At 46.0% G+C, this 17,019-nt stretch overlaps 1 protein-coding gene across 1 annotated transcript; it reads right to left on the minus strand.

The window, feature by feature from the left end:
• Positions 1–611: 611 nt before the first annotated feature.
• On the minus strand, positions 612–16,018 carry LOC18035662 (wall-associated receptor kinase 2). Its single transcript, XM_024179328.1, has 4 exons — positions 15,163–16,018; positions 3,682–3,831; positions 1,525–2,220; positions 612–1,081 (listed from the first exon to the last, which is right to left on the minus strand). Exons 1-4 carry the CDS (start codon positions 16,016–16,018, stop codon positions 612–614), a joined length of 2,172 nt encoding a protein of 723 aa, XP_024035096.1.
• Between the last annotated feature and the right edge of the window lie 1,001 nt (positions 16,019–17,019).

The raw sequence follows: 17,019 nt of genomic DNA on the forward strand, positions 1-17,019 counted from the left end.
ATAATTGATTGCAAACTTTTGCTTCTGGTTGATGGATCGTTTGGTTCGGTTTTACTGATATAAAGTTTCTGGAAGAGAATGTGGCAGCACTGATAATCAAATTCATCCCAAATATCTGGAGCGAGATCCCTGCGGATTAGCTGCCACTTATATTCAAAAACTGGCTCAGGATCTAAAGTCGCTTAAAGCTTATACTTTTAACCCAGTCCTTATTCTTAGTCAATATGGAATAATTCCCTTATAACACTTACCACTCAACCACCGAGTGGTTTCATATCTTAAACGCATTTAGTTTCAATTTTCAAGGCATTGTGGGCTTTTTCATTTTTCCAAACCTGACCAATACTTGTGTATGTCATAGGCAAAGTACATTAGGCAAAATATAATGTACGTGTATTTTTGCCAAGTTTCAAAGAGTATATGTCACTAGCCCTTGGAAATTAAGCAAGACTAGTCCTTAACAACTAACTACATATCATTAATACATAGGAATTAAGCAGCAACATGTCAACACACTAAGTTGATGAAAATTTTTCGAACACAAAATATTTGTGGGAAAAACCCAATCTTATTAAAACCCAAACTTATTTATTTGAAACTGATCTGATTGATCACATACTGTCGCCGTAGTTCTCAATATCAAATGACAACACAGAATGAGTTTCTGGATGGGCAATCTCAGCCGTCGCATGTTGAAACCTATTGGAGACTGATGAATCACCCAACAAATGCTCGGTCTCTTCACTGTTCTCCTGAGCCCATAAATTGTCATGCAACTTTTTTATCCTGTCGAGCTCCTCAGAAACTTGTCTCATTGTCGGCCTATTTAAGCAGCTACTTCTTAAGCATTTACTTGCAAGCTCAGCAACAATTTCCATCTCCTCCATTTCTGTTTCATCAGCAACCTCAAAGCTCAGAATCTGACGCAAACTGTAATCTTCAATCGAAGAGAGAAAATATTGAATAATGCTAATCTTCTCATTGGATGCCAATGTCTTGTGAGAGCCAGGTTTCACGCCGGTTAACAATTCCACAAGGACAACTCCAAAGCTATACACATCACTCTTCTCAGTTAAATTACCTGTCGTTAATTGGTACTGGTTAGTTTAATTAGTAAAACATTTTGGGATGGTATAAGAGGTTTGCAATTCGAACCCTTTCAGCAAAGGTGAAACTTAAAAATCACTAGTCTAAAAAATTTCTTAGTCCCAATAAATTTAAAAGTTTCCTATAAGCCATAGTAAAATAGATAATGTTAATATTGGTCCTTAACACATTTTCTTATAGGCTAAATAAAACTAGAAATTACTAGTTCATGCTAAACAATATTTATACATATAACTAAGGAAAAATTCATGCATATATATAAATAAGAAAAAATCATTATAGTCTCAATGAATAATATTTATTGAAATATTATTTAGAACTTGGATTAAAATAAATTATTAGTTTCACCACCGCCTCTCACATCGAGGAGAAAATTGGGTTGCACATTAAGCTATCAAAAAAAAAAAAAAAAAATACCTGTCATTAGATACTCTGGATCTAAGTAACCAAAAGTCCCTTGCATTTTCGTGGCCATAGCTGCTTGATTTGGAGAAATCAACACTGAAGCCCCAAAATCAGCAACCTTCGCCGTATAATTGTCATCCAAAAGTATGTTGGTAGACTTTACATCTCCGTGGATGATTGGAGGGCTTGCTAAAGAATGGAAATAGTCAAGGGCTGAAGCAGTTTCCGCCGCAATCCTCAGACAATTTTTCCAAGTTTTTAAAACTTGTGAACTCTTACTATGGATATGGTGAAATAGAGTTCCATTGGAAACAAATTCATAAACCAGTAGAGGCACTTTTGTTTGCAGACATAGCCCTAAAATCTTGACCACATTCTTATGGTTTATTTGTGAAACTATTCCCATTTCGTGCTGAAATTCTTGGCTTACCCGAATCTTATCTGCCTCTTTAGGCTTCTTCACTGCAACTTGGGTATCGTCAGATAAGACACCTCGGTAAACGGAACCAAAGCCGCCTTCACCTAGAAAGTTGCTCTTATCATAATTTTTGGTAGCTTTTATTAGCTCTGCCTCACTGAAAATCCTCACTCGTTGATGCTTTAAAATCATACCACCATTGTTGAAGAAGTTTCTCTTCTTTCTTCGTTCTCTACATGCAATGAAAGCCAAAATTCCGACAGTCACAGTGAATATAGCTGCTCCTATCACTGCACATGTGAAAAAATAGAGACAAAAAATAAGATATATAAAGTAACATGATCCGTTGTTTTTGCAGAATTCCAACTTCACATATGTTGTACTATACAAAAGATTTTACTGGTTGAAACTTCATTTCACCACTCAGCTACTAATCAAAGATTTTATCAGTTAAATAAATTGAAGATATCTAACAAATCCAATTAGTATTTGTTACCGACAATTTATTAAATTAAACTCATGGATGTCCTCCTGAACTGTAGTGAATTCTTTTTTTTTTTAAATCATGATTTCTGAAGCAAGTGAATTTATTAAAATAAAATGATAAAAGAATAAAATTAAGGAACATAATGAATCTCACTTTTTAGTAAGACCGTCACAGTAAATGAAAAAAAGACTCATGCTAAAGAAAGCCAAAAACAGGGGAAAAATTAAAAAAAAAAAAAAAACCATGAAAGCATAGGCCACAGATCACAAAGTAAGGCCTATCAAATGGTGCTCAGAGCACTCAAGACATTTTGCTTTTTGTAGTCCGCAGGAAAACGATAGTTTGTAGATTGTAATCTAACAAATTCATATAACCGATAGTGAAAATCGAATTTCACTATATAATATTACTGGAAGGAGTTAGAACTTAGCGGAGATTTAGTTAAAAATTTACTTTTTTATCCCTATTTTGTGAAAAAAAAAGTCATAAACTAAACAATATAGATTAATTAATACTGGTAAAATTACATTTGAAATGATGAAATTGTCAATAAACTAAAAAATTAAGGGTGAGACTATTTGAATCCGTAAAAATATTCTTTGCACTCAATTATAATAAAATAAACATGTGTAAATAAAATTACCAAGAAGACAAATCATTAGTTATTTAAATCTGACTCACTCTTTGCATAAAAAAAAAAAAAAAAACTCAAGCTCTCTTCTCCTATTAGCTTGACTTTTATATTTGAACTGTTGCGTAATTAAATAGATAATTTTGTACTATTGTCTTTATAATTCAAGACCAGATTCAGATAGCAATATTTTTCAACAAACTTCACTTGTCTTGGCATCATGCACAGAAAAGATTAATTGAGTACAGACAATAAGAAAAATAGAAGATGTAGTGAGTTTAAATAGTAAAATACGCTAAAAAAATTTAAGGTACATGTAGAGTTAGTTTTGGGATACAGAAGGGTTAGTTGAGCAAAATTTTAAAATTAAAAATTTTAACGGCGAGTATATTAAGTTAATGAGTGTTAAGAACAATTTAGTAGGTTTAAATCGTCACATTAAAAATTAATGGCTGTCATGTATCTTAATTAAAAGAAGGAAAAAAAAAACATAAACACAAGCAGACGAAATCTAGATGATAAACAACATCTACAACAAAAACAATAATTAAATTAATAAATTATTTTGATAGATTATTAATTGCCAAAGGCCTTGGACTTAAAGTAACTGAAGATTTAGAAAGAGGACATCACCTGCAGCAATAGTGGTGATACGAAATCCCTGGCAACTGACTTTACCATCGCCGTGCATGCCAATTGGGCAATCGCAAGTATAATTCCCGAATGTGTTCTTGCAAGTTCCTTCACAATGGTACCTTTCTTTCTCTTTGCACTCGTCAATGTCTGTCACACCTGTTTGGGAGAGATACTGTTTGGGATAAATATGTCGACGAGACCAGGAATGACGAGCAGATATCTGATGGCAGAGTTCTGCGAACCGGTGTGTTCCGTAAAAGCCTGGTGCGCGGAGGAACAGGAGCAGAAATATCCTGCTCGTCCACGATGTTGTCATCCGCGAGGCCAATTCCCTATAAAAGGTATACGGCCATTCCGGCTAGAGGTCGATAGGCGAGGAGACCCGGTCGACGGCAGTTGGCAAGACATGCTCTCCAGCCCGAGAATCTAGGCACGACATCCACGCTTTCTCCTGAGCCGTGGCGTAACACGCAAGATCTCACAGAACCACGACAGCCACGCTTTCCCCTGAACCGTGGCGTAACACGCAAGGTCTCACAGAACCACGACAGCCACGCTTTCCCCTGAACCGTGGCGTAACACGCAAGATCTCACAGAACCACGACAGCCACGCTTTCCCCTGAACCGTGGCGTAACACGCAAGATCTCACAGAACCACGACAGCCACGCTTTCCCCTGAACCATGGCGTAACACGCAAGATCCCCCGTTTGCCCATAACGTAGCAGTCAGAGCCCCAGACCGTCTCGAAAAAAGCGGAAAACTGGGATTCAGAGGAAGCCTATAAAAAGGTAGCCAACGAAGGTAAAAGGGTTAGCATTTTTGAGATAAAAGAAAAAAACCACGAAAAAGCCATAAGACTTGTGGCAAGCGTTCCCCGAACCTTGATATCTGACTTGAGCGTCGGAGGGTTTACGCCGGGAGAACAACCGGCGTACTCTGACTTGTCTGTGTGTGCAGGGATATCTGGAGAAGAAGCATTACTAGGAGACCTCCTGGTCGTGGGGAAGTTGATCGAGCAGAGATCCCGGTCGTAGAACGAGGAGAACCGGAATCTCGCATCAACATTTTGGCGCCGTCTGTGGGGATTGGAGCAAAAAGCTTCTGTTGATAGCAAGAAGAGGGGTGGAGTAAGCGAAAAGCAATGGAGACAGGAGGAAGTAGTGCACAAGGGGGTGATATGAGGCTTAACGATTCCGTGACGCTGAGGGAGATAGTCAGTGAAGCACGGGAAAAAGTCATGTTCGACCGGATGGAACGGATGGAAAAGCAGATGGAGACCTTGACAACCATCCTGCATGAGCTACGGAGCTAGCGAAGGGTAACCCAAGAGGGAAGGGTGAGAGGCGGTGGAGTGGCACCAGGTCCCGATAGTGCGGGGAGAAGTCAAACCACAGGGAGATTTGGTGGTGAGAGGGGTAACGCACCTCTACGGGGAGAATTTCACAGAGAAAGAGAGCGGTCCCCGGCAAGACAGACTTGTGACGCGGACGACGGGGTGGTGAATGCAGAGGAAACCGAGTTGAGGCAACACTTGCAAGATGTAGAGCAAGAGCGGGATCAAGTTGCAGCACGTGACCCTGGTCGTGCAGGGCAGCTGGAGGAGGAAGTGCGCAGACTAGCGCAGATAATTGACGATATGCAAGGGAGGAACAGAGCCCCTGGTTGGAGGATAATGCTGGACGGAGAATCACCGCTCGCAGCAGAGATCATGAGGGCAGTTATTCCGAGAGATTTCCGCCTCCCCGACCTCAGATACGCGGGAAGAACTGACCCGCTGATGCACATAGAGCGCTTCAACGACATGACTGGGGTACAAGGATTATCTCAATCCCAAAGGTGCAGGGTGTTCCCGCTATCCCTTGAGGGACGTGCACGAGAATGGTACAGGAAACTTCCTCGGGGCAGCATTAAAACCTTCGAGCAGATGTGCCAGGAATTCGCGGAGCAGTTCAGTGGGGCGATGTCACCGGAAGATGACATGATGGAGCTGAAAAGCATGAAACAGGGGGAGCAAGAAACCCTTCGGGAATTCATCAAGAGGTTTCATCGGGCTGTCTTCGACTTGGGAGCCTTCAACTACCCTCAAGCGTTAAGGGGATTGAAAGAAGGGGTGAAGATAGGAAGGCTGTGGTACAATTTGAGAAGCCCAGCTATTCAAACGTATGCGGCCGCATACGAACAGGCTAAAAGAGACATCGAGATTGAAGAGGAGAAGGCTGCACGGATCAAGACAGACCAGTTAGAAGGGTTGGGGAGGAGAGAGATGAAAGCATTACCAGGGAACGGGCCGATCAGGAGGAGGGACCACCAGGCCTCCGGTAGTGGGGGAGGAGGCAGGGTCACTGCTTACCAGCCTCATCAAAGGCCACCACAGTATCAGCGCAGCAGGGCGCAACCTCCTCGTTCCCCAGCTAGGGAGCCTTGGAGAAGGCATGAGTTGGCATCTGGTGATCTTCATCAGCACCCCCACGGTAGCAGAGCGAGCAGACCAGAAGTACTTCCACCGCCCCCAACTCAGAGCGGGGCAAACAGAGAAAGAGCAGTGCACCTGATCGACCAGAACCCGGACTATGGGCGGTACACTTCCTTGAAGATGTCCCTGGATGAGGTGTACGAGGCCATAAAGGATCGAGGGCTGCTGCACCTCCCTACACCAATAACAAAGCTACCCAACAGGAGGGATAGAGGACGTTATTGTAAGTTCCATGGCACCCATGGCCATACCACAGCAGAGTGTAGAGATCTCAAGACCCAAGTCGAAGATCTAGTGAGAAATCGGTACCTGGACGAGTTTATGGATGGGACTTTCCCGATGGTGGCCACAACAGATGAAGGGGAGCAGAGTGATAGAATCTTGAGGCACGAGCAGCCCGCAGTAAGGGTGATAGCGGGGGGCCCAACGTTGGCCGGAGATTCAAACAGATCGAGAAAAAATTATGCTAGGTACGCCATGACCAGTAAAGAGGTACTCCTCAACACCCCAGCAGCCAAACGGGCAAGGGTCAGGCAAGTGCCAATCATGTGGACGGATGAGGATGAGGAAGGGATCCTATACCCCCACGAGGATGCCTTAGTCATCAAGGCTACGGTCGCTAGCAAGAAGTTTGACCGGATACTGGTTGATACAGGGAGCTCAGTTGATGTGTTATTTAAGTCAACCCTGGAAGAGATGGGAATAGCCGACCGGAAGTTGGAACACACCAACACCTCCTTGAAGGGGTTCGGAGGAGGGAAGCTGGTTCCTCTGGGCGTGGTCGAACTACCTATCACAATTGGGAGCCCCCCGATAGAAAGAACAATGATACTGGACTTTGTCGTAGTGGAGGAGGAAGGTCCTTACCAGATGATCCTAGGTCGGCCGTTTTTAAGGATGAGCAAAGCGGTGTTGTCCAACCATTATCTGGCTCTGAAGTACCGGGTGAATGGGGTAGTAGGAGTGGTACGAGGAGACCAGAGGATCGCAAGAAGCTGCTACTCCTCGGCAGCAAGGGAGGCAAAGCAGATAACATCCCTTGATACCCGAGTGGAAAACAAGACTGGCAGGCAAGAACCTGTAGAGGATCTGGAAACGGTAAGCATGGGACCAGGGAACCCGGGAAAGACGATCAGAATCGGGTCGAGACTGAAGGGAGAGCAAAAGCAGGAGTTGGTGAAATGCTTACAGGCTCATGCTGATGTGTTTGCCTGGACACATGAAGACATGCCAGGGATTGACCCTGAGGTAGCGTGTCATAAGCTGGCAATAAAGAAAGGTGCTCGGGCAGTAAGGCAGAAGAGGAGGTGCTTCAACCAGGAGAGGTATGAGGCTGTAAATGACGAGGTGGAGAAGCTCCTGAGAGCAGGGTTCATTCGGGAAGTCAGTTACCCAGAGTGGATATCAAATGTGGTGTTGGTAAAGAAGGCAAACGGCAAGTGGAGGATGTGTGTGCATTTCACAGACCTCAACAAGGCGTGCCCAAAAGACAGCTTCCCTTTACCAAGGATCGATCAGCTAGTAGATTCAACAGCTGGACATGGTCTGCTTAGCTTCATGGACGCATTTTCGGGATACAACCAGATCCCCATGTACGAGCAGGATGAGGAGAGCACGGCTTTCATCACTAACCAAGGTTTGTTTTGTTACAGGGTGATGCCATTCGGTCTCAAGAATGCTGGGGCCACCTATCAAAGGCTGGTGAACAAAGTCTTTAAGCCGTTGATCGGGAAAACCATGGAGGTGTACGTGGATGACATGATCACCAAGTCCAAGATCCCGAAGGAACATGTCAGACACCTCGAGGAGACATTCGAGCTTTTGAGGAAGTATAAGATGAAGCTCAATCCGGAGAAGTGTGCTTTTGGGGTCGAGTCAGGGAAATTCCTGGGATTCATGGTGAGCCATAGGGGGATTGAAGCAAATCCCGAGAAAATCCAGGCGATTGTGCAAATGACGTCTCCTCGTAACCTGAAGGAGACGCAGGGCCTCACGGGGAGGTTGGCGGCGTTGAGCAGATTCATATCCAAAGCTACAGATAAGTGTCAGCCATTCTTTCAAGTGATAAGGAGGGGAAAGAAAACAGAATGGACCCCAGAATGCGAGGAAGCCTTCCGGAACTTGAAGCAATACTTGCAGCAAGCTCCGCTGCTGTCCACACCGAGGAATGGGGACAAGTTGTATCTGTATTTGGCGGTATCGGATCGGGCCGCCAGTTCTGTTCTGGTGAGAGAAGAAGAAGGAGTTCAGTATCCGATATACTACACCAGCAAGGCCCTGCTCGACGCTGAGACCAGGTACCCACCGTTGGAGAAATGGGCACTTGCCCTTGTGGTTGCTGCTCGGAAGTTGAGGCCATATTTTCAAGCCTTCCCGATCTCGGTAATAACAGACCAGCCATTGCGTCAGACTCTGCACAAGCCAGATGCCTCTGGGCGGCTCGTCAAGTGGGCTGTGGAGCTGAGCGAGTTCGACATAGACTATAAACCCCGCGCAGCGATAAAGGCCCAGGCAATGGCCGATTTCATAGCTGAATTCACAGAGCCCGAAACATGCTTAGGTCAACAAGATGCAGTTATAGGTAATGACGAAACTCAAGTATGGCAGATGTCTGTAGATGGGTCATCAGGGGAGCGGGGTTCAGGAGCAGGGATTGTCCTGGAAGGCCCAGAGGGGGAGGAGATCTCTTATGCTGTAAAGTTGGAATTTGCAACCACAAATAACCAGGCAGAGTACGAAGCCTTGATAGCAGGCCTAGAATTAGCTAGGGCCGTGAAAGCAGACAGAGTCAAGATCAGAACTGATTCCCAGCTGGTTGCGAATCATGTCAGTGAAAGATTCCAACCAAGAGAGGAGAAGATGGAACAGTACCTGAAGATAGTCAGGCAGATGATGGGGAAGTTCGAAGCAGTGGAGGTGATACAAATCCCCAGGGAGCAGAATAGTCGAGCAGACATTTTGGCTAGGATGGCAGCAGTAGCCGACCCAAAAATGCCAAAGTCGGTCCCTCTAGAAGTGAAGTCCAGCCCAAGTATCGAGCAGAATTTGGGGGTGTTGCGGATAGAACAAAAATGCTCGTGGAGGGACCCGATAGTTTCATACCTTAGAGACGGGGTATTACCACCAGATAAGCTGCGAGCTCGGAAGATTAGAGCTCAGGCCTCGAGATACACGATGATCGATGGGGTACTGTATCGGCGAGGATACACATTACCGTTCCTTCGGTGTTTGGATGACGATGACGCGGATTACGTGCTGAGAGAAGTACATGAAGGAATTTGTGGAAATCATTCTGGCGGGAGGTCCCTGGCCCACAAAGTCCTAAGGCAGGGATATTTCTGGCCGACAATGCACCAGGATGCGCAAAAGAAGACCAGGGGTTGTGCAAGCTGCCAGAGTTTTGCAAGTTTCTCCAACCAACCACCAGAGAAGCTCACCTCTATGGCCTCCCCTTGGCCATTTGCTCAATGGGGAATTGATCTGATCGGCCCATTGCCAAAAGGACGAGGAGCAGCAACACATGCAATAGTTGCTATAGATTACTTCACGAAGTGGATAGAGGTGGAAGCCCTTAGCAGGATCACGGAGAAGAAAACAACAGACTTCGTGTGGAGAAACCTGGTCTGTCGATACGGGATCCCTTATGCCTTGGTAACGGATAATGGCAGGCAGTTCGATAATCACAGCTTCAGGGATTTCTGCCAGAACCTCGGGATAGAGCTGAAGTATTGCTCGCCTGCTCACCCTCAATCGAATGGACAAGTAGAAGCCGCCAACAAGACCATCAAGAGGCTTCTGAAAACCAGGCTTGGTGCAAAAAAGGGTGCGTGGGTTGACGAGCTGTCAGGTGTGCTATGGGCATACAGAACAACCCACAAAACCGCAACGGGGGAGACACCGTTCGCTTTGGCTTTCGGACACGAAGCGGTCGTGCCGGCTGAGATAGGAACGACCACACACCGGACAGATCATTTCAATGAGCAGGAGAACGACGAGCAGATATGTTTGAATCTTGATCTGCTGACGGAAAGGAGGGAGCAAGCAGCCGAGCGATCAGTCACTTACCAACAGAGGGTTGCTCGGTACTATAACCAGAAGGTGAACATACGGCAATTCAGGGTCGGAGACTGGGTACTGAGAAGAGTGAATCAGAGCACCAAAGATTCGACTCAAGGAGTGCTGGGACCGAATTGGGAAGGGCCATATAGAGTCAAGCACATAGCGGGACCCGGAGCTTACAGGCTGGTTCGCGCGGACGGCCACGAGGTGAAACGCCCATGGAACGCAGCACACCTCCGAAAATACTTCCAGTAAGATTTGTTCACATTTGAGAGCTATTTCTGCTCATGCTCATTATCGTTTATCTTTTACGCTTTATGTCCCAAACAATTTTATGTAAGTCGAATCCTGCCATTAATGAAGCAATTTTACGCTTGAAACCAAGAAATTATCCAAGGCATGCAAAGGCTCGTCAAGTCTCAAAGCCTGTCTTATGGCGAGACAGAAGCCAAGCATGCCAGGATCTGCTCGGCCACGAGAAGGCAGCAGAATCCCAACCTTTGAAGAATCCAAGGCATGCAAAGGCTCGTCAAGTCTCAAAGCCTGTCTTATGGCGAGACAGAAGCCAAGCATGCCAGGATCTGCTCGACCACGAGAAGGCGAGCAGACTCCAAAACGTTTGAAGAAATTATCCAAGGCATGCAAAGGCTCGCCAAGTCTCAAAGCCTGTCTTATGGCGAGACAGAAGCCAAGCATGCCAGGATCTGCTCGGCCACGAGAAGGCAGCAGAATCCCAACCTTTGAAGAATCCAAGGCATGCAAAGGCTCGTCAAGTCTCAAAGCCTGTCTTATGGCGAGACAGAAGCCAAGCATGCCAGGATCTGCTCGACCACGAGAAGGCGAGCAGACTCCAAAACGTTTGAAGAAATTATCCAAGGCATGCAAAGGCTCGCCAAGTCTCAAAGCCTGTCTTATGGCGAGACAGAAGCCAAGCATGCCAGGATCTGCTCGGCCACGAGAAGGCAGCAGAATCCCAACCTTTGAAGAATCCAAGGCATGCAAAGGCTCGTCAAGTCTCAAAGCCTGTCTTATGGCGAGACAGAAGCCAAGCATGCCAGGATCTGCTCGACCACGAGAAGGCGAGCAGACTCCAAAACGTTTGAAGAAATTATCCAAGGCATGCAAAGGCTCGCCAAGTCTCAAAGCCTGTCTTATGGCGAGACCAAAGCCAAGCGTGCCAGGATCTGCTCGACCGCGCAAAGGCAAACCGAATCCCAGGCATTGAAAGATCTTAAAAGGCATGCGGCAAAACCATGAGCCAAGCCGGAACCTGCTCGTCTAGACAAAGACAAGCAGATTCTCAAACAAAAATTAACTCATAATTACAACACAAGAAAGTAATCAAAAAATATCTTTATTAATTGGTTAATGATTAACAGAGGGGATAATCTTCATGAACATTGTCCATTACAACAAAAGAAATATATCAAAAAGACGGCGGATCAGTGAGCCGAGCAGCATCGGTTGGCTGGACCTCCTCAGGTGCGGGGGGGGTATCGCCAGTTGCGTCCGGGGGGGTGCTCGCCTCGCCAACTTCAGCAGGGACTGCACGAGGAGGAGAGTTTTCCTCCTCAATCACGATCGGCTCTACCCCCTCGGCATCTTCCTTGGCCGCCTCCTCATCCATATGCCGAGCAACGCCAGCTGCAAGGTCATCCATCTTCAGGTTAGGGTGTTGCTTCCCGAGGACGGCCATGATGCAACGATAGGAATGCCGAAGTCCCTGGTCGTACTGGTTGTCGGCCTCCCTCTCCAAGTTCTCGACCTGAGCTCGGTGGGAGTCACGGAGAGACTCGAGCTGAGCCTCATACATAGCCTTCTGCCTTTGCAGATCCTCCTTGACCTTGGTAAACTCCTCCTCGAGGGTAATGGCTTTTGCTTGAGCAAGTGATTCTTGCTCTATCAGCTTCAGATTCTCGAGATTCAGCTCCCCTGCTTTCTTCTCGGCAACGTCAGCTCTGTTCGTCGCCGATTGGATATCCTCCTTCATCTTCCGGTCGTAGTGGCCAACCTTAGCCTTGTAATAGGTGGTCATGCAGCTGAGGTGGAAAGCGCTATGCTGCATGGCCCCCACCAGCTCACCCAAGGTGCGGCCGTCAAAGGCCTCCAGGTCCCTCTTGCTCACGGATTTAGTTAACTCATTGAGGTAAGGGACCAGATGTTCTGCTCGGCTGTCAAGTAAGCGAGATCGAGGCCCGACAAGAGGAGAAGAGGTAGCAGGATCTGTGGCTACTCCACTAGCTTCCCCGACTTTTACAGGAGCCGGAGGTAAAATCTTCAAGGGTGGGGCCTGCTGCACGATGTTGGCCCGCTTTGCGGTAGGGGCATCCTTACTCTCGTCCCTCTTCGTGGTTGGAGGTCGAGAACGTTTTCGGGTCAGAGCCCCAATCACAGCGTCCTCCATCCTATGGCCAGGAAGTATCAAGCGAGACTCGAGCAAGTTGTATGTGGATATCAGTTCCCGGCTCGAGCAGGAATTGACTAGCACAGCCTCAACCCGTTTGAGCTGGCAGGGTCGGAGTGGGAAATGAACGCCCCAAGAAACTACAACATAAACAGACACTTGGTTAGAAACAAGCCAATGAAACAAGAACAATTATGGATACAAGGCATCTGGAGCGAGCAGGCAACCTGGGACCGTGAAATGGGGTGGGACCCGATAATCCTTCCCGTCCATTTGTGCGACCTGACCCCAAGGACCCCCAGCAAAAAAGAACTTTCTCTTCCAATTCCCACCACCACCAGTAGGGAGGTCGGTTATAGGTTTCCTGCTCTTGGTGCTAGATTGGAAGTAGTACCAGCCGGCATCTTTGGGGCTGCTCTTTAGCTGGTACAGGTGCTTCACCTCATCAACCGTGAGCTCGCTTTGGCAACATCTGTCCCACAATATGAACAGACCAGAGAGCACTCTCCACCCATTGGGATTCAGCTGACCAGGAGCTAGATTTAGCCCGTTAAGTATCCGGGCAAAGTAAGGTTGCAAAGGACACCTCAGCCCGTACTTAAAGCTGTCCAGATACAGGGTAACATATCCCCTAGGAGGCCGGCTGGGAGCATCCTTCTTTCCCGGGACCTTGAGAGGTATCTCGCCAGGAATGCTATACCTCAGCCGGAGGTCCTCGAGCTCATCAAACGTGGTCGTGCACGTCATGTAATCAATAGCATAATCCCGCGATAGGGCTCTACCTCCTATTGTACTCCTCCCCTCTGGTCGCGGCGCTCCCGATGGGGACGCCTCACCAGAATCATCTCCTCGACCCTCACTCAAAGTATCCTCGGAGTCAGAAGATCCATCCTCACCATTACTCCCGCTCGTAGAGGTCGTTTGGGGAGACATGCTCCTAGCACTAGTCCTGACACTAGACCTAATAGGCTCTAAGGGGACCTCGGGGTCAAAGGCGGGATCGGTGAGCAGACTAGACAGGAAGTCCAACTCGTCGTCATCAACCTCAATGACCTTCTCTTTGCCTTTCGACATTCCCTAAACTCTAACCACAACACCACCAACTACTACCCAAACGAAAGAAAAAAGAAGTTATCTACAAACTATTCGAGACCGAGGAGAGAGAAGTAATACCTGAAGTACTGCTTCAATCGGAGAAAGGCAAGGAGGGGGACTTCGTGCCGGAACTTCTTTGCTGGAGAAACAGAGACGTAGACGGAGACGGAGTGAATGGTGAATATGCCGTTCGAGAGGATTTGGCTTTCCAAATGAGGACGGACCCTTGGGTTGCCAGCATATAACTGCGCCGAATCCCGAGGGCCTCATAACCGTCGGTTTGAAATTCAAATGGAGGGGGGGATTTCTGCCACGTCACCTCGTCCGCAATTAAATGCGACATGACTCTTGGCAGCCTTTTCCAATCCCACGCGAGCGAGTGCTGTCGAGTTTCCACTGCTGGTCCACTACATTACCCAACACCAGAAACTGGGGGACCGGTGTTTGGGAGAGATACTGTTTGGGATAAATATGTCGACGAGACCAGGAATGACGAGCAGATATCTGATGGCAGAGTTCTGCGAACCGGTGTGTTCCGTAAAAGCCTGGTGCGCGGAGGAACAAGAGCAGAAATATCCTGCTCGTCCACGATGTTGTCATCCGCGAGGCCAATTCCCTATAAAAGGTATACGGCCATTCCGGCTAGAGGTCGATAGGCGAGGAGACCCGGTCGACGGCAGTTGGCAAGACATGCTCTCCAGCCCGAGAATCTAGGCACGACATCCACGCTTTCTCCTGAGCCGTGGCGTAACACACAAGATCTCACAGAACCACGACAGCCACGCTTTCCCCTGAACCGTGGCGTAACACGCAAGGTCTCACAGAACCACGACAGCCACGCTTTCCCCTGAACCGTGGCGTAACACGCAAGATCTCACAGAACCACGACAGCCACGCTTTCCCCTGAACCGTGGCGTAACACGCAAGATCTCACAGAACCACGACAGCCACGCTTTCCCCTGAACCATGGCGTAACACGCAAGATCCCCCGTTTGCCCATAACGCAGCAGTCAGAGCCCCAGACCGTCTCGAAAAAAGCGGAAAACTGGGATTCAGAGGAAGCCTATAAAAAGGTAGCCAACGAAGGTAAAAGGGTTAGCATTTTTGAGATAAAAGAAAAAAACCACGAAAAAGCCATAAGACTTGTGGCAAGCGTTCCCCGAACCTTGATATCTGACTTGAGCGTCGGAGGGTTTACGCCGGGAGAACAACCGGCGTACTCTGACTTGTCTGTGTGTGCAGGGATATCTGGAGAAGAAGCATTACTAGGAGACCTCCTGGTCGTGGGGAAGTTGATCGAGCAGAGATCCCGGTCGTAGAACGAGGAGAACCGGAATCTCGCATCAACAACACCCACACACCCACACACATGTATGGTGACAAAGTTTTAGTAAAACAAATTACTTAAAAGATTGATTATTAAAACAAATATAGGAAGAAACGTACCATGACATCCAAGATAGGGGTTTCCCTGAAATCCAGGCTTGCATAAGCAACGGTACCCTTCCCCATTTTCAGAGTAATCACAATTGGTATTGTCACCGCAGCGATAAACGTTTGAATTTTGATCATCTGGGCACTTCCCTTCTTTAACAACCCATTCAATCTTTGCATTTGAACTTGACTTATCATAATCAGATAGCTGAAAATCTAATAAATTAAAGGTTTCGTCTGCCAAGAATGCGTAATCACACGGCATGAAATTTCCTAATCTACTGTGATTATATGCGCTACGAAGAGTGACATTCAACGACTTGGTGCTTTTGGGCAGGGGGGTGTGGCAGCAACCGATGCCTGAGCAGGAATTTTCGGTTATCTTGGCAGATTCATTATTGCATATAGAGATACAGCCACTCCAAAAACTCCCAACAAGGTCACCCATATAGGCATAGGTGTCACACCCGAAAGCCGTGAGCTTGTTTCTGGTGTCTGAAAATCTGAATGGTCCCTCTCCTAAGTCGATACGAACATCTGTATAGTTATAGCCTCCCAAGTCATTGTAGCAGCGCTGTGCCGTCCAAATGCTTCCGATCATGTTGCCATCTTCAATTGATATATTGAAAACCTCAATATTTATTCCAAACAATAGTTGGGGAGAAGAGACGCTTCTGTTGCAGTTTAGAAAGAAATATTTGTCCATTGCACACATGGGGTCGTCGATTCCGAAGGGATAAGGAACACTGACATCTCCACATTTTTCCTCACAACCAGGCCTTGCATTCGAGCTGCTTGCTGCTGCTGGCCAAGATAAGAGCAGCATCAACCAAAGCATCGACATTATTTTCTCAATAATATTGATCATCGGACTCTATAATTTTTTTTTTTAATACATATTATTGGCTCCTCATCATCTTGCTTTAATACTAAGAACAAAAGCATGCACCAGTGAATTTGTCTGAGAACACCGCGCGAGTTAGAAAGACTTGATCGTCGTTGTTGACATTGACTCGCTGATTAAGTCATGCACGTTCATTCAACCGTTTACTTTGAAAAATCAAGCTTCCATGATGATAAGAGCGATGTACTCATGTACACACAGTCTTTCGGGTGAAGTGATTGACACGTGGCATGTATTATTACAGGATGGTGTAATTTTTATCATATTAATGATTTGGTAATGGAATAAAACACCTTAGATATATAATGAAAAACTTGATAAATTCAACAATTGATAAATCCAATACACTGTGTTGAGGAGAATATCACAAATCAGCTGAGAATAGTTTTTGAGTTAATAATATAAGTTTGATCTTTCCACCTAAGAAGGACTGTGCATAACCCTGTATGAGTTTACAAAATGTTACAATTATTTTTGTTACTATTTAATCTAGTCTTAAATATTAGTACTCTTTTCTGTTAAAAAATTGGTATTCTTATTATTACAATTATTTCGTGAAAGTAGTTAAGCTTGTTAATTACGTATCGTTAATGCATGGACATGGTTCCAGACCTTGGCTTTGTTGAAAATCCACATTGGAGCAGAAACTGCACAAATCCTTTGGGACAACTTCGAAGATTCTGATCTGAATCTGATTTCATAATGTAACTAATTCTAAAAGAATAAGCTAATGAAGTGTGTTAGGAAGAAGGAAAATGGGATTTTTTTTTTTAATTTTTCTCCCTCTCATTCCATTTTGCTTCTTTATCTAATTCTTTCCATTCCTTTGTTTTCCTCTGTCAGTTCTTTTTTTTTTTTTCATTTCCTTCCTTTTTTTTTTTTACTAAATTTAATTTGCTATCTTTTCTATCCGATCTCTTTTCTCTTCTTTCTCTAGTTTAGCATATTTCTCATAACTCATTCAA

The sequence above is a fragment of the Citrus clementina genome, unplaced genomic scaffold (assembly GCF_000493195.1).
Source record: "Citrus clementina cultivar Clemenules unplaced genomic scaffold, Citrus_clementina_v1.0 scaffold_8, whole genome shotgun sequence".
NCBI lineage: Eukaryota > Viridiplantae > Streptophyta > Magnoliopsida > Sapindales > Rutaceae > Citrus > Citrus x clementina.

What these genes read in the sequence shown, in the direction of transcription:
- LOC18035662 (XM_024179328.1), bottom strand. Translation starts at nt 16,018, where the DNA reads ATGATCAATATTATTGAGAAAATAATGTCGATGCTTTGGTTGATGCTG. An exon ending in TATCACCACTATTGCTGCAG is followed by an intron (nt 2,221 to 3,681) that starts GTGATGTCCTCT and finishes TCACATGTGCAG; the next exon opens with TGATAGGAGCAGCTATATTC. An exon ending in TCCAGAGTATCTAATGACAG is followed by an intron (nt 1,082 to 1,524) that starts GTATTTTTTTTT and finishes AATTAACGACAG; the next exon opens with GTAATTTAACTGAGAAGAGT.